At 33.9% G+C, this 23,364-nt stretch overlaps 3 protein-coding genes across 8 annotated transcripts in view; 2 read left to right on the top strand and 1 right to left on the bottom strand.

The window, feature by feature from the left end:
• The first annotated feature begins 1,156 nt into the window (after positions 1–1,156).
• Positions 1,157–8,782, top strand: LOC140046952 (WD repeat-containing protein 5). 2 transcript variants are annotated; one of them, XM_072091726.1, is made up of 13 exons: positions 1,157–1,265; positions 2,111–2,227; positions 2,361–2,457; positions 2,831–2,904; positions 3,011–3,100; positions 3,609–3,698; positions 3,993–4,076; positions 4,508–4,563; positions 4,844–4,890; positions 5,104–5,179; positions 5,751–5,859; positions 6,297–6,384; positions 7,423–8,782. In XM_072091726.1, the coding sequence occupies exons 2-13, from the start codon at positions 2,123–2,125 to the stop codon at positions 7,521–7,523; spliced, it is 1,017 nt and encodes a 338-aa protein (XP_071947827.1). In that variant the 5' UTR covers positions 1,157–1,265; positions 2,111–2,122; the 3' UTR covers positions 7,524–8,782. The 2 variants fall into 2 exon arrangements, with proteins under 2 accessions (XP_071947827.1, XP_071947828.1); XM_072091727.1 differs by having other exon boundaries at positions 1,157–1,295.
• A 1,254-nt stretch (positions 8,783–10,036) lies between these two features.
• LOC140046951 (dual specificity testis-specific protein kinase 1-like) overlaps positions 10,037–23,364 on the top strand; it is a 31,553-nt gene continuing 18,225 nt past the window's right edge. The window contains exon 1 of the mRNA XM_072091725.1: positions 10,037–10,209. The gene's annotated coding sequence lies outside the window, so the exon portion shown is untranslated. The remainder of the gene's footprint in view (positions 10,210–23,364) is intronic.
• Positions 14,821–22,751, bottom strand: LOC140048124 (uncharacterized). 5 transcript variants are annotated; one of them, XM_072093158.1, is made up of 8 exons: positions 22,647–22,751; positions 18,921–19,160; positions 18,556–18,807; positions 18,193–18,459; positions 17,725–18,100; positions 17,440–17,609; positions 17,155–17,316; positions 14,821–17,003 (listed from the first exon to the last, which is right to left on the bottom strand). In XM_072093158.1, the coding sequence occupies exons 1-7, from the start codon at positions 22,686–22,688 to the stop codon at positions 17,167–17,169; spliced, it is 1,497 nt and encodes a 498-aa protein (XP_071949259.1). In that variant the 5' UTR covers positions 22,689–22,751; the 3' UTR covers positions 14,821–17,003; positions 17,155–17,166. The 5 variants fall into 5 exon arrangements, with proteins under 5 accessions (XP_071949259.1, XP_071949260.1, XP_071949255.1 ...); XM_072093159.1 differs by lacking the exon at positions 22,647–22,751 and adding exons at positions 20,299–20,352; positions 20,980–21,070 and having other exon boundaries at positions 18,193–18,807; XM_072093154.1 differs by having other exon boundaries at positions 18,193–18,807.

The following is a 23,364-nucleotide window of genomic DNA, read 5'->3' as shown; positions in this document are numbered from 1 at the left end:
TCTTTTATTAAAAAAAATACAATATTGTGATTGGTTGAGGGCGGTCACATGGTTTACGTTTTGCAACTTATCGTTGCATTATTTTCCATTTATTTGTGATTTTAACTTACTTTTTGAGGCAATGGTATTATCATAGGTTCACATGAGTATTTGTGAATCAATATATTGCATTTTGGTGACAGCAAAGTGTCCAACTAAAAGGTACCACTAACAAATTTACTGTGGCGTCACACCTAAAACGACACTGCAAATGATGAAATTCTACTTCAACGTCAGCTAGCATCCTCTTTGTCTGATTGGTCAATTAACGTCAGCTGACAATTACTAAGTTCCTTTGTAGAGCGGAAACATTTTATTTATAATTACTGTATTCAGTAGGCCTTACTGCAGTAATAATAGGCTCGATGAGAAGGCCCTAATTAATAATTTGTAAAAGTTATATCAATGATGATATATAGATTACAGTCCATTATGATAATAAATATAATATATTAATAATTATAAAACATTGTTAGAATTAAATGTTAAATGGATAATAATATTTAATTTTCATATAGGGCTTCTATTTTGTCACTTCATATTCATGGTTTTCTTATTTAAAAAAATACATCTGAAATGCTAGACCATAGAGGTATAATAATGTTTGAGCCTTCATGAATCATGTACATTATGTTAAAATATATATTGTACCGACCGCTAAATTCAAAGTTTAGAAAACGGCGCTTTAACCCGTTGATTTAAGTCCAAATTAATCCGGTGCACCAAATATAAAAAACGTTTTGTCTTTTTTATCTTTACTCAGTGGGATAGGTTACAGTGCCATTAATACTGCTAAAAGTGCTATATCAACAGTTGCTAAATTTTATTAAGGAATTTTTAAATTTTAATCCATGCTTAAATCAACGGGTTAAAGCGCCGTTTTCTAAGTCATAGCTATATTGATGTAATGGCTAAAAAATAATAATCATTACAATGAATTAATGTTCAATTCTTAATTTGAAGAAGACAACAAAGATGTAGGCCTACTTACAGCCTACGATAACAAACAGATATAAAAGTTTAAAATTAAAAAGTTAAAGGATAAAAACGCATACAGAGTACTATGTACTAAATGTAATTGAGGGCGCACTTCAATTTTATTCAGCGCATGCCGAAATTAGATTTTAGGATATTTCTTTTGTTACTGAGTGTACAAGGACAGTAAAAAGCATAATTTGATTCAGAAAAACCTGAGCAGATGCTCAGATATTGTAGCTTAAGTAAAGGTATGTAATTATAGTGGAATTTGACATCAAGTAAGTACATTGCACACTTTTGTTGTCAGTTAGTTTGAGCCAAGCAAGTCCGATAGCGTTCTTTCCCGCCTGCTAAAAAAGAGCTGGCGTTGTTCTGCGTTTTGCAACCGGCTTGAACCTGGGTTTACTCTCCGTGTTTAGGCCTAGGCCTAAAACTATAGGGCCTAAGCCTACTACTGACCGAGTCGGTGCTGGTCTATGTTGTTGATTTACTGTTGTTTGAAAATTGCCATGGTCAATTATTTATAGATATTCAAGGCCTACTCTAAATTTTGAAATGGGAAGTGACATTTGATATTATTAATTAATAAATGATTATTAATATTATTAATTAATTAAATAAAAGTTTTAACTTTTATAATTAATCCTAGCTAGGCTCCCCAGCCAAAAAAATGTGCCACAACATACAACAACCTTATTAGCCTCATTAGCACAGAACAGAGGTGTGGCACCACGGCTATGCAGTGACAGCTTGGCCTATTCCTGGTGTTTCATGCCACAAACGTGCAACATTAACAATATAATTGGAGTTATTTACTTGTTTAACTTACTCCATTTATAGAGGACGTTTTTGCTTTTGATCTAAAGAACTGATTGAAGTTATTACCCCTCTTACAGATTTGCAAAATTATTTTGTTGAGAAAATAGATCAGTCTTGAAATATACAAAGTTTTGTATATTAATGAATAAATTCCTTGTTTTACATTTTGTTTTAGTAACTATTTTATTTATAGAATTCATTTATTTGATTATAGTTCATACTCAACTGAGCTACAGTAAACAAAAACAAACAATTTATTAAATTCTTTTTGTAGGGAAAACCTGTTATGATGACAACCCCTGAGACAAAACCTGCAAGTACAGAAAGTGCTACCAAGCCTGCCCCAGCAAAGGCACAAACAACTAGTTCGTCACTGTCGAGCCTTCCCAAGGTATGAAGAAGAGGGTGTTGTAGAAAACAAAAATTAAAAAGATCACTTCTTTCTGGTCAAATTCGAACATACTGTACTATGAAAGCCTCTCACTTTTTTTACCTTTACCCAATATGATCATTTGCTTTTTCAGAAACCAAACTACAGTTTAAAGTTCACTCTAGCGGGTCATACAAAAGCAGTTTCATCGGTCAAATTCAGTCCAAATGGAGAGTGGTTAGCAAGTTCTTGTAAGTTCATTGATAAGAGGAAAGCGATGGCATAATAATATTAAGGGACTAGCATGTGGGTTCGAGACCTACCATTGTCACATGGTTGCTTTTATTGCCGTGTCCTTCATTTGAAACATAAAGCCGTTCCATATACATACAATGCATAATAAAGAATTCTGCGTACCATTCTAAAAGAAATGATTGTCTAGTAGTGTACTGGTCATGGTAGGCACTGCACTGAGGACAATAATTGCTACAATAAAATTTATTTATGTGTAGCAATTTTTAAAAAGTGTTATTCTATGAGATATCATGTACTTTAACAGAAGTAAGACATGTTCAATTGTATTTATTTTCCTATTCTATTAAAATCATGTGTTTCTTTCTGTAGCTGCTGATAAACTAATCAAAATTTGGGGTGCATACGATGGAAAGTTTGAAAAGACCATAACAGGACATAAACTGGTAAGATTAGACCTTGTACTTTATATTAAAAAAAAAATAGTGTATACATTCGTATAGAGGACAGGGATTGAAAGTATTTGTTATTTTGTTATTATCTTATTTACAGGGTATATCAGATGTAGCATGGTCAAGCGACTCCAAGATTCTAGTGTCAGCGTCTGATGATAAAACATTAAAGATATGGGAAGTTAGCTCAGTAAGTAAATCCTCGTCACCATTTTTTATATGACCATACTGCATTGAAACACGGCTCTCGTCGGATCATTAAAGTTAAACAACGTTTCTTTTTTAATGCATAACGGTATATAACCACCCAATTTGTACATCTTGACCAAACAATTTTCCCAAATTCCATGATACTTCATCACATGGGACTACTGTGTCAAATGAAAAATTTCACATGTGATTCTGTATCTACCCTAATATAACCTTAAATGAATTCCTATGATACATTATATCACAGCATTTTCCTAGATACAGTAGGGATGAATTTGGTGTTTATGCAAGAAGGAAAATGATCTACCCTTCTTACAAAAATAAATCAATAAGCATATTTATTTATTGGGAATTGAAAATTTGTTAAAATCTTTTGAGCTATCAATTAGAAGATCATCCACCTCCTTAAAAAGAACTGTTTTTTGTTGGTTTCTTGTATGTGGCGTTAGCAAGAGAATTATAATATTGACATGTTGTTTCTATTTTAGGGAAAGTGTATGAAGACACTTAAAGGTCACACAAATTATGTATTTTGCTGTAATTTCAACCCACAATCGAACCTCATTGTCTCCGGATCGGTAAGTATACAACTTTATTATTATTCTGAATCATATCATATAGTAAATATGTTTTACATAGATATTATCATTAACATAAGTCATCAGTTCATCTATCTACACTATCAAACTAGTTTGACAAAAAAGTGTGATGTGCCCAAATATGGCGCTGATATGGCCAAATATAGTAGTAATATGACATCATCATGTCCATATATGGGCACATCACATTTTTGTGTCACTTAAAGTTTGATATAGTAGACAGAACATTACAATGAATAAATATTAATCATATTTATTTTTTAAATATTTCAGTTCGATGAAAGTGTTCGAATATGGGATGTAAAAACTGGCAAATGTTTGAAGACGCTGCCCGCCCATTCAGATCCAGTATCAGCCGTACGTACTACATACACGAGACAATCACAATGCAAAATATAGTATATATTGAGTAGTAATAACCTGTTACCAGTTATGTACAGGGATTCTACACTATGCTCCTCTCCAACAAGTTTTAGAAGCTATTAGGACCACGTCATATGACTGAATGAATGACTGGAAATGGTTAATTCATGTAGATCACCTTGTGTACAGGATTGGCACCATTATTTGAATATATGCCTAAATTAGAAAAACAGTAAATAAATGTACAAAGACCAATTAGACGATCGGTAAACGAAAAAATGGATCAGTAGCTTCCTGAGCATGTTTCCCCATCACCCGACTACTCCACGTTCTGGTTAAATGGTCATTAGAAATAACATAGATTCTGTATTTTTTTTATTGACCTTAAATGTGTAATTATTCATATTCATGGTACTTCTTTCTAGGTTGATTTTAACAGAGATGGATCTTTGATTGTATCTAGTAGTTATGATGGTTTATGGTAAGTAGTATTCTCTCTGTCTCTCTTTGTTCTTAAGCTCTGTCTACACTATCAAACTTTATGTGACAAAAAATGTGATTTGCCCATATATGGACATGATGATGTCATATCACTACCATATTTGGACACATCAAACTTGCTTTTTTGGTCAAACTAGTTTGATAGTGTAGACATTAATGTATGCCATAAATAGAATCAACACTATCAATGATATACAAGATGAAATAACATTTTTCAATTACTTTAACAAAATGGGAATTGCATTTATTAATCTTTTTAGTCGTATTTGGGACACGGCATCTGGTCAGTGCTTAAAGACACTCATTGGTAAGTTGGTGTAAAATAATATTATCTATGTCGTCAGATTTATCTGTAAGCTCTGTCGGCACTAAAAATAAATGTGATGTGCCATATATGGACAAAATGATGTAATATCACTACCATATTTGGGCATATCACTACCATATTGGGTCAAACTAGTTTGATAGAGCTTTATACATATGGTAAATTATCAACTAAAGAATTATGATTCATTTTTAGATGATGACAATCCTCCAGTATCTTATGTAAAATTCTCACCAAATGGAAAATACATCTTGGCTGCTACACTAGACAAGTAAGTCCTGAGTAATACAGTCAACTCTCCCAATACCCTACTCTCAAAACAAGACATATTTGGCCAGTCCAAAGTTTTTTTGGTGCTTGGACAGTTGACTGTATACGAACAAACTTATTCAATGCAAATATCAGTGGAAGTCTTCAAGACTCTATTTGTAGTGAAATAAAATTCATTCTGAAATCTTAATTAAAAAAGTTTGAAAAAACAAAATTACCTTTTGAATGCCATACGCAAAATAAGTGATTTCTTAATGAAATAGCAAAAATAAATCAAGACGTCAATTTCATTAGCATTACCAAAACATTACTTTCCCATGAGACAAGAGAAAAAGTTTTACACAGTGGCTGCAACTACACCTATGGCCTATTGCCTTAGCCTATAGTTGCAGGATTTGTGGACTGCCCATTCAGCCAATCGTCCTGCTTGCTTTAATGTCGATGTAATAGCACTCTCTATTTAAATGTAAACGTTTTAACACTACAACCAACACCTATTCAGGGGAATCCCTATTACTGGGACATATGATACAAAATACATTTTTTTTCTTCAAATTATTTTATCTGAACAGCACATTGAAACTGTGGGACTACAGTAAAGGAAAATGCCTAAAGACGTACTCAGGACATAAAAATGAGAAATACTGCATCTTTGCTAACTTCTCGGTCACTGGAGGAAAGGTAAGTGGACATTGGACGGTTTAGCAGCTAATAAAAGTTTTATCTTTATATATTATTTTAATACTGAATTGAAGAATTGTAAGCAAAATTTTGAATGGTTAGGTCGTGCATTTAATGTAAATAACTTATTGGTGATTTTGATGATAGAGGAAAACTACTATGTTACATTTTTATTTAATTATTTTAGATCAGCGCCATTGGATTAGATATTATTTTTGTCAATAATATGATTATGATTCAGTATAGGTCCTTGAAAGCCATATGCAGATGCTGTTAATAGCTATGCTAGATATTTAAAAATGTACAATCTTTACTATAATTTCTAATTTTGGATAAAAAATGAATAATCGTTTTAAAACATTTTTTTATTGGCAGACAATTAAAAAGATTTGAGAAACATTTTTTAATTAAAATTTAATGTAATCTTTTTTTGACAGTGGATAGTGTCTGGATCTGAAGACAACATGGTATATATATGGAATCTACAAACAAAGGAAATTGTACAGAAATTACAGGGACACACAGGTATAGGATTTTTATATGTTCTAGTAAACTTCACCAGTGCAATTGCGATCCTCTTGATACATCATGTGTAAGTGTGTGGATGTGTGGATGTGTAGATGTAGATGTGGATGTAGATATGTAGATGTGTAGATGTGTAGATGTAGATGTGTGGATGTAGATGTGTAGATATGTGGATGTAGATGTGTAGATATGTGGATGTAGATGTGTAGACGTAGATGTGTAAATATGTAGATGTGCGGATGTATATGTGTAGATGTGTAGATGTAGATATGTAGATGTTTAGATGTAGATATATGTAGATGTGTGGATGTAGATGTGTAGATGTAGATGTGTGGATGTTGATGTGTAGATGTGTAGATGTAGATGTAGATGTGTGGATGTAGATGTAGATGTGTAGATGTATTTTCATTTTACTTTTATTTCGGATACGTACATACATAGTTACAAAAGCAATTTCATAACATTAGAAAAAACAAGTTGAAAAAAAAAAGCAAACACACATACACAAAAGTATAGCAAACATCGTATAACAAACAAATCTCATCAAAAATTAAAATGTAATATATTTGTGTGTATTCCTTTTATTTACTTGATTCTGCATTAAAACCATTATATAATTACGGTACTTTAAAACAGCAGGTGTGTGTTCTAAAACAAATACAATGTATTTTTGAGAGAATATTTATTTATTTTTTTTTTCATACACATCTAACAGCGAGCACAAACTTGCCAATTACAGGATGGATAAACTATTTTACAATTTATCATGCTTATAAACTATGTCTCATTTGAGGCTTGGGGAGTCGTGAGTTACAACCCTGGTACTAGGTCTGGATTGAACCCCGGGCCCTGGGATTGAAAGGCAAGCATATTAACCACCAAGCTACAGCTCCACTACAGTTTAATGTTCCATTTAACTTGTCTCTGCCTTATGAATATGTTCATATCAATTATTTTACTAATTGGGTTAAAAATTATACACAGTAACCCAATGGTATTAAATGTTGACATACATTATAATGTTTTAACCTCTTACAGATGTTGTACTTTGCACAACTTGTCATCCATCAGAAAATATAATTGCATCAGCAGCACTGGAAAATGATAAAACCATCAAGATGTGGAGGTCCGACTGTTGATCTTAAGAACATTTACATTCAAGTTCTTCATTTTATAATAGTAATAATTTTACTGCCAACCCTTGATCGTAAACATGTTCTTCCTATTCTGAAAAAAATGTTCATTTCACAGTATAGTATGACTTGTAAAACCCCTATTAAAGCGTGGTTCCCACTAGTGACGCTACGCAAGGACGTAACGCAACGCAAGTGAATTGACCAATCACAAGCGATAGCTTATTCGCTTGTGCTTGCTAACTGTCTATAACTTCGCTTGTCATTGGTTAAAACTCCTGCGTTGCGTTTACGTCCTTGCGTTACGTTCTAGTGGGAACCAAGCTTTAGGGGACACCTTCAGAACCAGGAGTTCATTAATAGGGCTGTCCTTTGAATGGGGTTGTTTGTAGTGTTAAAACATATACTTCCCCATGTTTGTTTCAAAGGAAAGTGTCTCCTAAATGGGGATGTCCCCTGAGTAGGGGTGACCCAAAGGAGGTGTTCTGTATTTAATTTTTCTTAAAATCATGAAAAAATGGGTTCATTGTACAGTTTATTTTACAGACCAACTGGCATAGGTGTTTAGCACCTGTTTGGTCTTGCCTTTTATATTTTGTTTTGTCTTTTTCTTTGTATTGAATATGGCAGAAATTAAATAATAAATACATTTATTCCTTATTCCTTATTCAATAATGTTCACTGCCCTCTCAGTTTGAAACATAGGACTAAACAAGGTGCTAAGCCTGTACATGAATGAAAAAAGGGTTATCAACTGTCAAAATCAAATAAACTGTAAATAATTGAATTGTAAGCGCCCAAGTCTAATCTGCTATTTCATTTCTATATACTATATTCTGTTCCTAAATTTTGTGAAACAATTTGTTGTTGCAAAATCGGGTTACGTAACATTGTCCAGTATTATATGACAATTCTGTAATACAGTTTCACATATGCATCACATGTGACGTCTGTATGCTAATTTTAAATTATGATTGTGGCCTATGACACAAGCGTGATACATGTGTGACACCGTATCACAGAATGTGCCTATGATACAGTACAAATAGTATGAAGACTGTTTAAACTATCTTGTACAGTAACTGTAGGATAATATTTAAAATATTAGCTATCATTCTGTTTTTAAATAAAAATGGTTCATGTAAATGTTTTAATGTATACAAAGATATTTGTTTTTGTAAAATATAATTTAGGCTAAATTTAGGTTTTGGTCATCATTAGTGCGAAGACAATGTGTACCAGTTGTATACATTATGAATTTTGTTTGAATTGATATTAAAAATAAATTAAAGAAATAAAATGTGTATTTAAAGAATTCCTGTGTATCAACATTCATAAGGGCAGATATATTTCGGTTTCATCACATTTCATGAAGAGACGAAGTACAAGTCAATGAAGCACATGAATTAGAAAACAGAATATTTGTCACTGTCCTGCGCGGTTTGAAAACGCATTATTTTTCTACGTCCTTTGTTCTATTTATTGTATGTTGTCCTTTGTATAACTCAAAACAGCATAGGAACATGTATGAAGCCCTCCATACACGGGGTACACAATTATGAAGAAAAGAAAATTGTTGGCATCATTGTCTTTACAGAATAGTTAATAGGCGTACATCGTAACATTACGGCACAGTAATTTCATAACCTTTTTCTGTGTTTCAACCTCTAATCCTCTCTCTTACATTTTAAGAGAGATGTTTGTTAAAACGACAAACGTCATTCTGACGTTATAAATCGTCTATTGGAGTCTCCCGTGAGTTATGAATTCCGTGTAAACACACCAATAAAGTGTTTTTGTATAAAACGTCTAAAGCAATGAGACCCGGTGGTATTTTTGTTTCCTTTTCCAAAGAAATATCACAACTTGCTTTTTATTTAAACATAACATAATATTTTAACAATGGATGTGTGACGTCAAACGAATGCACTATCTCTGTATTTTCAATATCTGCACTTTGTAAGAAAGGTTTTGCTTTGAAATTACAAGTAAACGAAAAAACTATTTTATGTATAGCCTTACTATTCAAGGAATGTTAGCCCTCGAACAAAAAATAAGGCTTATTTTTCTAATATTTTTGTTGTATTGAAGAACAAATCTTGAAGGGGCCTCCTCCACTAGCATTTTCCTAAAATAGGGCCTCTGTGGCCGTTATTATAATGATTTCCTTGTTAGCTATCGTAAATTGATGTTATTACGATATATTATGAATTCGTACGAACTTGGTGCATCTGAGCGTTATGGGTACATTAACACCTACTACCAGTCCCTATGGGAATTACCTGTTTGTATTAATAATATCATAAATCATGGAATAGTGACATAGCTTCCACATGAGATTGTTAGATAGATCAGGGAGTTGTCTAATAACAACTCCCTGGATAGATCAATGCGAATTATATCCGATGGGTTCTGCTATCCGCACGGAGCTAATGTTCGCTTTTGCGATCAAGCGATTGGCTGAACCAGTTTATACAAAAGGTGTACAAGTCAGTGTCATCTGTCAGTCAAGACAGTAATAATACAGTACGGTATGCCATTTGGGATAGAATTACTACAATGAGTTAAAATGCACGTTTACCACGTCCGTTCGATGTAAACACGAGTTAGTAGTCTAGGACCTGGAACATTTCTTGGAATTTCGATTAGGTCTACTCAGGAACATAACCCAATTTTTGCATATTTATTACTGGTGAGTATTATTTTTTTCGATAGCTGGCTGGCTAAGAGTAGGTTAAGCAAGTAGGTCTACACCAAAGGCAATTGTGAAGTATTTTTAACCATGTGCTTAAATACTCTATTATTTATCAGGGATAAATAATAATATAACAATATTAAAGATTGTGCATTAGGATATAGGCCTAACAGAAGCCTATTTGTCAAAATGAAAGTAATAATATATTTGCAAAGTGCGAGGTCTACTGATCTTCAAATATGCGTAGGTCTATAACAAGACATTAAGAGGCACTACTAGGCCTACCTGTCCCACACATTGGCATTAGGACTACCTTTTTGTATACAAATAAAGCTTATAGAATTGTTCTTTCATGGGGAAGATGAGCACTGTGGCATGGAACGAGCTGGTCTTATTCGATAACAATTACTAAATGGTCTATGATACTTGATAGGATTAAGGGTATAGCCTAATCATTTCTTTATTATGCTTTATTTATTACTTCTCAAAGGCATACAGACTATGCTGCTAGCCTACATATTAATGCTGCTAATTATTATACATATTCTGAACATGGCTAAACGCGGCTTGCGTAAACAACGATTGATTGGTGTGATTTTGTGCTTCTGTAAATATCAGATAAAACCTACACTAATACTGGTAACTAAATCAATTGATTGAACAATCCTGCATACCGATAAATGCAACCTGCCACAGTGTCTGGTATGTATTTATTAAACATTGATTAATAATAGTACGGTGCTCTATTGTATGTTTCCAAACAAGACATGGAATAGGCATATTTGAATAGAGCTTTGTTTTATTGCTCAAATTTTGTAATGTCAATAACAAGCTAATATCTTAAATTTGGGTTACTTTTTGATGAATGTGATAACAGGTCTATACAATACAATATATTACAATATATATAACGAGGCAAATACTGTAACTATGACAAATGACATTCTACGGGTATCAGTGGCTGGATCTCAGTGAACAAATAAATAAGCAAAAAGCTAAATCAAAATACAGTAAAACAGCCAGAAACTTTTTCGAGAAACCCTAACTCTTCCTCACTACAATCATGAATTGGGGGGCTGACGGTTAACGTACAATATTAGAAAGAATACATCATTTATTCTTGTATGGTAATCCCCAACCATTGTGCCCTTATTCGCACAAAACAAATCAGGAATAAAACAACTTCTCTAAGACCTGTTAATCCGTTTAGGCTACTTAAAAGCTTTGTGTGTCCCCACACATCTGTACAAATTCGACCTGGGTAAATCTAACACTGACTGTACGAACATACCTTGGCAATTCCAATTGTTGTTTCAGCCGTAAGCAGCATGTTTCACAAGATAAAGTTCAATATAATTATAATATTCGATGACCAATTTGACCGAATTCAAGGTGATTGTGCGTCACCATAGCGATATAATTAGGGACCTTTTGTCTTTTCGGTTAAATAGTGCAATTTGGACATGCTGATCTTAGTTTTAGGCCCTACTTTGAACACATACCCTGTACTAATAGGCCCAACAGTGATCACAATTACATATCGATAGTTTTCCTTATGTTAAATTTTTTTTTAATAAAAGAACTGTCAAACTTGAATATTACATTTTTTGTTTTTATTTAACTTCAATATTTTTATTTTCGTGCTAAATAAGAAATTGTAGGCCTACACTCATATTTAGCGACCCGTGTCTAACCTACACACAGTCACACACAAAGACTGCGTATTTCTGTATTAAGCGTGGTTCTCACTAGCGACGCAACGCAAGGACGTAACGCAACGCTGGTGAATTGACCAATCACAAGCGATGGCTTATTCGCTTGTGATTGCTAACTGTCTATAACTTCGCTTGTCATTGGTTAAAACGCTTGCGTTGCGTTTACGTCCTTGCGTTACGTTCTAGTGGGAACCAAGCTTTACTATTATATCATTTTAGAAAAAAAAATTTTTTTTAAAGTTTTTTTTTCTCTCCATATTTCGTGCCCTAGGCCTACTGTACAGGCTTGTACCGTAATACTATTCATTTAGGTAAAATGTCAGTAGCACCATCTGCATCCAAGTAAAGTTCTGTGCATCACAAATTGTAGTGGACGTTACTGGTACTTCTTCGCCATAGAAAAATTGTGTCCATATTTCTGATATAAATATCTCTGCTCCTTTCCAGATATTGTACACGTCACCAGCTCCGGCCTTTATTTGTCATTGTATTCAAATCCACTTTCAATTTGGGTAATATATACTGCCACCTCACCATATTTAAATTGTGTGCATGTTTTAAAATATAAATAACCCGTCTCATTGATGTTAGTGCAACACTTCATGCAACATCCATGTACTGTACAATAATTTAATTGTATCAAAAGTCGGTGGATGGAACTATAATCTAATTAACTAAACTATCTCATTTGAATATATTGTTTTATATTGCACTAGACATTATTTCGGTCTGTCTGTCAATCTAGGTCTGTCCTATGTCAAACAAAATCTTAGTTAGGCTGTGGTACAAAACACTAATGAAATACGGACACCTTTAATATAGATATGTATATAATAATTTATTCAATGACGTATGGCTATAAATATATAAATAAGGCGGCAAGTAGGTGGGTTTGATTCGTATGAATATAACGGTAGGTTTCAGTTTAGCTCAACAAATTATCAATTATTCTCCCTCCAACAATATCCGAGATAAGAAGCTTGGAAATTCACATAAATCACATTAAATGAATGGAGCAGGCCGATGGGCTTAATGGTCAGTTATCGACAAACAATCGCTTAGTAGGGGTGTGAAACAAAGAAAACTATTCGCAGTAAGAGAGAGAGGGTAAAATCTGCCTATAAAGACATAATTTGATGTTATATTAAGCAGAAGACTATTTGTTGTATTTGTCAATTTTCGTTCTCATTGTATTGATGTTGTTAACAAAAATTTGTCATTTTTTGGCATTAAAACATTAATGCATCTGTGCACTATTTGTGCAGCATACGTTCGTTGCGTTGAATTCTTTGTGAAAATCAATCACTTAGTAGAGATGCGTAATAAAGCAAACTATTCGGTAAAAGAGCAAAGTGTAAAATGATTGTTGTATTTGTTAATTTTCGTTCTCATTGTATTGAAGTTGTAAAAATTATTGAAGTCATTTTTTGGCACACATTAATAATGCATTTGTTCACTATTTGTGCAGTATTCGTTCGTTACGTTGAATGCTCTGTGAAAAGCATTTTACCACCAGTATTATCGATATAAGACAATGTTATGCTGAACAATTTCGGTAAGAGAGAAGGCAGAGGGCAAAATCTGTCTATAAAGACATAATTTGATGTTATTAAGCAGAAAAAATTGGACTATTTGTTGTATTTGTTAATTTTCGTTCTCATTTTATTAATTTTGTTAAAACAAGTATTGATGTAATTGTTGGCAATAAATACATTATTGTATTTGTGCACTATTTGTGCAGAACACGTTACGTTGAAATGCTTTGTGAAAAGCATTTTACCAGTACTAGAGATAATAAGACAATTTTGTGCTGAACTTCATCATTGTATGTCACAAAAGATGTACCTAAGTGAATCGCAAATAGCAAACAGTCTGTGACGACATCGGATTGACACTGCGCATGCCTGCACAGATCCGAACTACCAACAATGCGCATGTCACATAGAAACGAGTGGCCTTACGTACCCAACTCCATTCCGAATGCGCACAGACAAATGGACCTACAACTACCATGTCGCGGCAGTTTAGAGGCGCCTCCACTTCAAACCTCATTTTGAGATTTATTCGACCCCAAGACACATCGAAAAGATCGCTACAACTAAAACACGATATTGAACCAATCTGCCGCCAACACATACCCATGGTCCAAGCCTAAACACCTCCCAATCCCATCTAGGTCTAATATTAGAAACATTAACGACTCCGATGAAATCTCCTATTTATCCCTGTAATGTTTCAGACCACCGCAAAAGTGTAAAGGTAGTAAATTAATTTTTTGGAAAAGCGTAATCTGATTGGTTGAAAGTTTCGTAGGAAGATAAACAAAATCCATAGCTGCGCATCATACGTTGATGGGACCTACACACTGTTTAAAATAAAATGGACAACCCATAGCTGCGCATCCATACGTTTATGGGACGTGCCTACACAATGTTTAAATTAAAATGGACAACCCATAGCTGCGCCTCCATACGTTTATGGGACCTACACAATGTTTAAAAATAAAATGGACAACCCATAGCTGCGCATCCATACGTTGATCGGACCTACACAGCATTTAAATTAAAATGGACAACCCATAGCTGCGCATGCATACGTTTATATTATGGGACATACCTACACAATGTTTAAATTAAAATGGACAACCCATAGCTGCGCATCCATACGTTGATGGGACCTACACAATGTTTAAAAATAAAATGGACAACCCATAGCTGCGCATGCATACGTTGATGGGACTTACACAATGTTTAAAATAAAATGGACAACAAATAGCTGCGCATCCATACGTACGTTGATGGGACTTACACAATGTTTAAAATAAAATGGACAACAAATAGCTGCGCATCCATACGTTGATGGGACCTACACGACGTTTAAATTAAAATCGAAAACCCATAGCTGCGCATTCATACTTTGATGGGACATACACAATTTTTAAATTAAAATGGACAACCCGTAGCTGCGCATCCATACTTTGATGGGACCTACACAATGTTGAAAATCAAATGGACAACCCATAGCTGCGCATGCACACGTTGATGAGACCTACACACTGTTTAATTAAAATGGACAACCCATAGCTGCGCATCCATACTTTGATGAGACCTACACACTGTTTAAATTATAATGGACAACCCATAGCTGCGCATCCATACGTTGATGGGACCTAGACAACGTTTAAATTAAAATGGACAACCCATAGCTGCGCATCCATACTTTGATGGACCTACACAATGTTGAAAATCAAATGGACAACCCATAGCTGCGCATGCACACGTTGATGAGACCTACACACTGTTTAAATTAAAATGGACAACCCATAGCTGCGCATCCATACTTTGATGAGACCTACACAATTTTTAAATTAAAATGGACAACCCATAGCTGCGCATCCATACTTTGATGGGACCTACACAATGTTGAAAATCAAATTGACAACCCATAGCTGCGCATGCACACGTTGATGAGACCTACACACTGTTTAATTAAAATGGACAACCCATAGCTGCGCATCCATACGTTGATGGGACCTACACAATGTTGATCGCAAAACAGACAGGTCATGGTTCACCGTCAACGTACAATCAAAAGGTTGTAGACCGATAACGCTGCCAATCGGAAAGGGTACTGCATCAATTTGTATAGGAAAATTACGTTTTTACAAATTATGAATTTACCTTTTGTTCGTTCTACTAAATACGGCAACAGTACACGATACCAGAAAACCTTTCTTTTCCATTGGATTAGCACTTATAAATTTACGCGGGAGCAGAAGATTTAAGCTTAATTTAAGATGCGATGTGTTAAGTCCTATATTGTACAGCTTTTCGGAGATTATATAATGCTACCATATTTAGTGAAAGGAAAACCTTCACCAATTGTAGTGAACGATCAATATTACTGAAATAAAAAAGATGTTCCAAAAGAGATGCTAATTTATTCAAATATTAGACCAATCAGAGGTTGAGTTAAATGTTAAGCATGCACCAATAAGCATGAATCTTTAACAGAGTGATTCAATTCCGTGTTCGAGTTGCAACGACCTTTTCAATGCATCTAAGAGTCGAACAAATCCCATGAGATTCAAAATGAAGGCACCTCTAACCAACCACGACACAGCAGATACAGATCCATTTGACATACGCATTCGGAATACAGTTGGGTTATAGCATAGAGATATTATAGTGAACCTCTATGGTTATAGACTACTCGCTTTCATATGTGCACACCCACTGATGGCAACCCTTTTCTGTGCATTCATCCGCAATGGCAAATAACCTTTGTCGTCAAATACTGCTTACCATTTGCCACTATGATGATCCATAAAATGATGAGATTTTTGTTTTGTTCAACTAACAAAATATTTACTTGTGTTGTGCATTATAAAATAGAATTGTTAAACAACCATTGCCTTTGTAAATGTTGTACAATCTTTTTGTTCAACTAACAAATATGTGCTGGTGCTGTGCATTATAAAATAAAATTGTTAAACAACCATTGTCTTTGTAAATGTTATACAATCTTTTTGTTCAAATAACAAATAATAATTTATGTGCTGGTGTTATAAAAATGTTGAACAACCATTGCATTAGTAAATGTTGTGCAATCTGTTTGTTCACCAGGTAAAAACGTTTAATTTCAAATTATGCCAAAATGTATTGTTAGATGTTGTTGAACAAATTAACAAATAATATTCACTGATGTTTTATATCTGCATTAAGATGTTAAACAGCCATTTGTTTATGTGCCTAATTCTGCATTATGCCATGTATGGCTTGTTATGATATTAAAAGCACCTCTTTTTTACTCTCTGTGTATGTAATTTCTCTTCCAATTTGCAATGTTTCATATCCCTATTTCAGCAAAAGTAAGTAAATAAAAGCACCACCAAACCCAGCAGTCATACCCCAAAACAAAAAACATAACCCATGTTGCAAACCGCACAACAAATCAACAAATATTTCAAAAGTTAAAAAAAAAGAGTCATTGAAGAGTTTCAAAATTCACCTACCGAAAATAAACACACTTACCGCCCCCAAAAACCCACCGCCAATAAGCCACACAAAACCATTCCTGCAAAGAGAATTAAATACAACCTTTTAAAGCTGATGGTCCAATGATCAAATAATAACTTTTAAACTATCTTTCAAAATAAGATAATATCAATATACTACTGACCAGTTAAATCATAACAAGTTAAAATCACAATTTTAATGTGTCTCACCTTAACTAAAACTTAGCAGACCATTCCAGGGATGGCTAGATCCACCCCTAGAATGAAGTTGCCAACCGTTTCTCTTTGGTTAACAGGTGTTGTAGGAGGTTGTAAGACTACATGGCGGGTCTGATAAATAACATCTTCAGTACAAATATCATCAAAGTCAGCCTAAATATAATAAATAATATAAATAATATAAAAGTGTAAATAAGTTATATCATTCTTTGTTACCATTGTCATTATTTTACATCCGTAAGTTCTATATTAGTAGCTAAACAAAATAAGTCTTACTTTGTATTTTTGTATTTTGTTCTTTTTAAATCCAAGTTTTCTTTTTAGTACATCGAAGAAACTAGCTTTAGGAATTTCAATCTCCTTCTCTTCATCAAACTCAGCCACTATCTCACATGCGCAGATAACAAATCCATCGTCAGGTCGTTCATCCGACTCTTCTGTAGAATCTGAATAACATTGATAATTGAATATTTAGTCGTAATTCATGTCATTTCCATTAATATTGCTTATTCACTATAGAATCATAACAATTGATTTAAGAAATAAATGCTATTATCATACCGTTTCCCTCATTTTTCTTATCCTTCTTCTGCTTCTTCATTTCTTTCTTTCTATTCTTTTCCTCCATATTCTTCTCCTTCTTTTCCTTCTTCTTTTCTTCCTTCCTCTCTTTTTCCTCCTTCTTCTTTTCTTCCATCCTTTCTTTCTTTTCCTTCTCCTCCTCTTTCTTTTTTTCTTTCTTTTCGTTCTTCTCCTCCTCTTTCTTTTCCTTCTGTTCTTTCTTCCTTTCTTTTTCTTCCTTCTTCTTTTCTTTCTTCTCCTCTTTTTTGTTCTTTCCCTTCTTCACATTCTTCTCATCTTCCTTGTCTTCCTCCTCCTCCTCATCATCAAATCTTTGGAGTGGTGTCACATTAATGATATTGTTTGCTGCTTCAGGCTTTAAGTAAAACAATTTTCATCTTTAAAATTAAGTTAATAAATATAGAATAAATGAATACACCAGAGTATTGTATTATTATTAATGATTACCATGTCCTTCTGTCTTTTCTCCTCTTTCTTTTTTTCTTTCTTTTCCTCTTTCATTTTTTCTTTCTTTTCCTTCTTCTCCTTATCTTTATTTTCCTTCATTTCTTTCTTTCTGTCCTTTATATTTTTATTTTTTTCTATTCTCTCCTCCTTTTTGTCATTTACATTCGTCACCTCCTCCTCGTCTTCCCAGTTTTCCCAGTCTTCCTCCTCCTCCTCGTCAGATCTTTCGATTGGTATCACATTAATGATATTGCCTGCCACTTCAGACTGTAAGTAAAATAAATGGTCAAGTTCATTTTCATCTGTAATTAAATTAATATAAAATAAATGAATAATTCCGAGTATTATCAATATATTGATTACTGTGTTATTGTTTTCTTTCTCTTCTTTCTTCTTTTCTTTCTTTTCTTTCTTCTCCTCATCCATCTTTTCTTTCTTCTCTTTCTTTTCCCTCTTCTCTTCCTCTTTCTTTTCATCCTTCTCCATTTTGGTCTTTCTTTTCTGCTCCTCCTTTTCCTGCTTCTTCTTCTTTTTATCCTCCTTGTTATCAGCTCCTTTCATTATGTGTGCATTATTCAGTGTACTACTTGTATCAATACTTGTGAGAACGCTAGACTATAAAGTATAATGTACGTAAATATAAAGTTATTGATGATACTTACTATCTGGCATGGTAAATGTTTAAAAAAAGACAGGCTGTTGTTAGGCCTAATTATTATTTGTCATACCTTTTGAGCATATCCATCGTAGAAATTTTTAAGCATTTTTTCAGCTTCATCTGCAGTTGCCAATGTCAACTCTTGGTCGAAACCATGATCAATAGCTACAGCAGCAGCATTGTTGGTGGCAGATGCAGCATTAGAGGCAGCTGCAGCGTTAAAGGCAGGTGTAGCTGCAGCAGCAGCAGCAGCGTTGGTTGTAGATACAGCTACATCGTTGGTGTCAGATGCAGCGGCAACTTGTATGACCTATAAAACATTTAATCAAATTTAATTAGCAAATGCATAAAACCATGAATGATGTAATGTATTGTAATAAAATCAAATAATGAATGACGTCACCAGCCAATCAACTATCACATAAGACCCCAAACAACTATTCTGTCATTGGTCAATCAATTATTTATCAATTATTGATAAATTTTTGAATAGATAATCTATAATAAAGTATAACGTTCAATAAGCCAATTTAAAATAATTTTTCAAAATAATTACAGCCTTCATAATTGAATTATTATATTTATTTATTATTAGGTGATTTTGATTACTTCGGTTGCTTTTTGATATCATGTTAAAGTTTCATTCATTAATTCATTATTATTATTTATTCATTATTATTTTAATTGATCAGATGATAATGATAAATTTATTCAATCAATAAGACCAATTATTAGTAAATAAATGATAATTTAACCAATAATTTATTAACAATTTATTTAAAGAAATTACCAAATTATTAGTTAATTTAAATCAATACTTAAATTCAATTCAATATACAAACTGTATCTAAGTTTGTTTATGCAAACATTAAAAAAAAACACGAAACATTTACAAGAATAGTTTTGTTAGAAGTGTTAGCCAAAACAAAACTCCATAGATAGAAGTAATTATGAATATCATTATTGCAGTAGTAATGAGAAAAATGTAAAGTACATTAGTTAGAAAAACATAAAATATAAACAACAACACAAGGTTTAGTTTATTACAACAAAACAACAATAGAAAAAAGTAATACTTTATTACTATGCTATAGTGAATATTATTCAATGAAAATTATAACATAGGCATAATAGAAGTAGAAGTGTTAGCCAAACAAAACACCATAGATAGAAGTAATTATGAATATAATATTGCAGTAGTAATGAGAAAAATGTAAAATACACACAACAACACAAGGTTTAGTTTATTACAACAAAACAACAATTGAAAAAAGTAATACTTTATTACTATACTATAGTGTATATTATTAATGTTATATAATCATTCAAATTAAATAAAAATGAAGATAAAGCTTTCACATTACTATATAACATTAACAAAACAATATGAAACATTCACTCAAAAGCAACGTGCCCCATCAAACTAATTAAAAATGAAGATATTTTACCCGTAGTGTTGTTTAGTCTTGATCTGGAAACATCTGGCCAATAATATATAGAGTCTAGGCGATAATAGTTATTGACAATACAATACAATGACATGTCATTTAAAATATACAAAGAAAAAGGCAAAACAGTATTTTTGTTTTAATCAGCCACACGGTTGTTGTGTAAGCTCACATTGCAATACACACAAAAATCGTATTACAAAATTCCCATCAAATTTATAATTACTAGGCCTAGTGTAGGCCCTACCTAGGTAGGCCTACTAGGCCTAGCCTAACTAGGCCTAGGCCCTCTTGCCTAGTTTAGGCCCAGCCTAGCTACTCTGGAAACTATTTGTTTTAAAATTAATTACTAGGGCCTAGCCATAGATAGGCCTACTACTAGGCATAGGCCTACGCCCTAGCTACGCAAACAATTAAAACAAAAACAAAAAAAACAGCAGGTTCCTACTAGCTAGGCCCTACTAACTACCTAGCTACGCTACTTCTAGTTGCGCAATATGTACAGGATTTCGCGTTACAAAATCAAGCGTGCAGTTATGAGATTCGGCACTCGCGCCACCTCGACAACTGTTGTTGGGGCTACTATCTCTAGTCTGCTTGGACGCTAGAATCAAACTTTAATTTTAACAAATAATCATTAATCTTTAAATAATATCTGGTATGGTATTATTATTAACTTACCAAGTGGACATTTGTTGAATTCTTTGTACAACAGAGCATTTTATTCAGTAGCAGCAAGAGATACAACAAGTTTGTTTCATTATTATTAACAATAAATGCAGAGTAAACAAACGACGTAACCAGGTAACAAATGCGCGTTTCCAATCGGTAAATCATGCGCGCGTTCAAGCTGACGGCGGAGAGCTCTCTCTTCGCGCTCTATCAATTTGGTTTCCTATTGTTTACATTGTTCATGTTCATGATAAACAAATGACGTGTGGTGTTTCACACATGTTCCGAATCGAACGTCAATGTTTCGTTTTTACGACGCTCTACGCGGCTCTCTATGCACCAATCGCGGCCGTTCGATATGTGCGTAGTCGCGTGAAAACGAAACCTTGTACATTGACGTTCGATTTATTGATGGAGCCGCCCGGACCGGAACAGGTGTGAATACCCTTTTTAGCCGCGACGTTTAAATCTTAAACATAAAGAACTAGGCCTAGGCCTCCTAGGCCTACTTAACAATTATTATTGATATTATTATTTTTTGTTCCAGGCTAATCAAATGGCAAAAACCCGACAATTATTATTGATATTATTTTTTGTTCCAGGCTAATCAAATGGCAAAAACCCGTTTAAAAAAAAAGCTTTTGCACAATTCAACAAGTCGATCGCGAAACGAGCGCGCCGATGTTCTGGCTTGAGCGCAGATGAAGGTCTCTCTCTCTCGGCGCCGCGTACCACACGTCACCCGCTGCGCCGACCCCCATGTGTGGGGCGCGCCGGGGATGGATGATCAAGGCTAAGAATCAAACTGTTCTTTTAACGACAAATTACAGTTAATTACCGAACTTAAATAGTAGGCCTAGTATATGATCTGGAAATAAATAATTTGACTTAACTTACCACGTGGACGACGCTGGTCGAATCCTTCTTACAACAGAGCATATTTTATACTTATAGATACAATAAAACTTGTTTATCAAAACTCGAAAAGTAATGTTGTGAAGGAGCCTACGCAAAGTAAACATACGTAACCAAGTAACCTTGCGCGCCTTTTCATCAGCACATGCGCACAAGCTAATACTTTTAATAAAGCGTGATTACGTAACTTCAACTATGCTTTGACAGGCGCCTGAACTTTGAAACTTTCTTATTTTTTCTGGTTGAAATGAAATTTATTATTACCCGTTAAAAAAATCATTATAGGCCTACTGTATACTATTTCGAAGATGAAGTATAAAGAACTAGGCCAACAGTATAATCATTAGAAATGATTCTATAATTACTAACCTATGGCTACTACTTTTAAATTAAATATTTATATTACTACAAATCAAATAATTAAAAAAAAATCATTATTCATATTATTATTTTTTGTTCCAGGCTTAGCCAAATCAAATGGCAAAAACCAGTTTCAATTTAAAAAAAAAAGCTTTTGCGCAACAAGTCGATCGCGAAACGAGCGCGCCGATGTTCTGGCTTGAGCGCAGCAGCAATGATGAAGGGTCTCTCTCTCTCACCCGGTGCCATACGTCACCCGCTGCGCCGGCCCATGTGTGGGCGCGCCGGGGGGATGGATCGAGGCTAAGAATCAAACTTTTCTTTTAACGACAAATTACAGTTAATTATCGAACTTAAATAGTATTGTATGATCTGGAACTAAATAATTTGACTTTACTTACCACGTGGACGACGCTGGTCGAGTCTTTCTTACAACAGAGCATATTTTATACTTATAGATACAATAAAACGTCTTCCTTAAAACTCGAAAAGTAAGGTTGTGAAGGAGCAACGCAAAGTAAACATACGTAACCAAGTAACCTTGCGCGCCTTTTCATCAGCATATGCGCACAAGCTAATATTTTTGATAAAGCGTGATTACGTAACTTCAACTATGCTTTGACAGGCGCCTAAACTTTGAAACTTTCTTATTTTTCCTGGTTGATATGAATCAACAGTTTAAACTTAATTGGTAAAACTAACCTAAAAGATATAGGCCTATGGCAGATTATCCCTTTCATTTATTCTGTTCTATATTATTGATACACACAATTACAACTTTTCTGCATTGCGAGGAAGGGGATCGAGGCACGCTTAACAACGCGATGAACTTTCAATGTAATCATTCTTGTCCATTTCTTCCTTTTCAAAAGTAGTAAATGTAGGCCATTTTGTTAAACTGTGCACCTTTAACAACAAAAAAGGACAAACAAATTGTCTGTAATGAACAATGCCTAAATATCGTTAGCCTGTGATGGCGAAACAAATATTGTCGGTGATTCGGTTAGAAACGTCAATGAATGCCCAATCCATTTTTGTAGGCCCATTGAAGTATTTTTCTTTCGTTTGGTCATAAAGTACCTACCTGTGGTCGGTTGAATTATCAGTGAATATAATATA

This window comes from Antedon mediterranea, chromosome 4, assembly GCF_964355755.1.
Source record: "Antedon mediterranea chromosome 4, ecAntMedi1.1, whole genome shotgun sequence".
Taxonomy (NCBI): domain Eukaryota; kingdom Metazoa; phylum Echinodermata; class Crinoidea; order Comatulida; family Antedonidae; genus Antedon; species Antedon mediterranea.
This window is presented reverse-complemented; position numbering and strand designations above follow the sequence as displayed.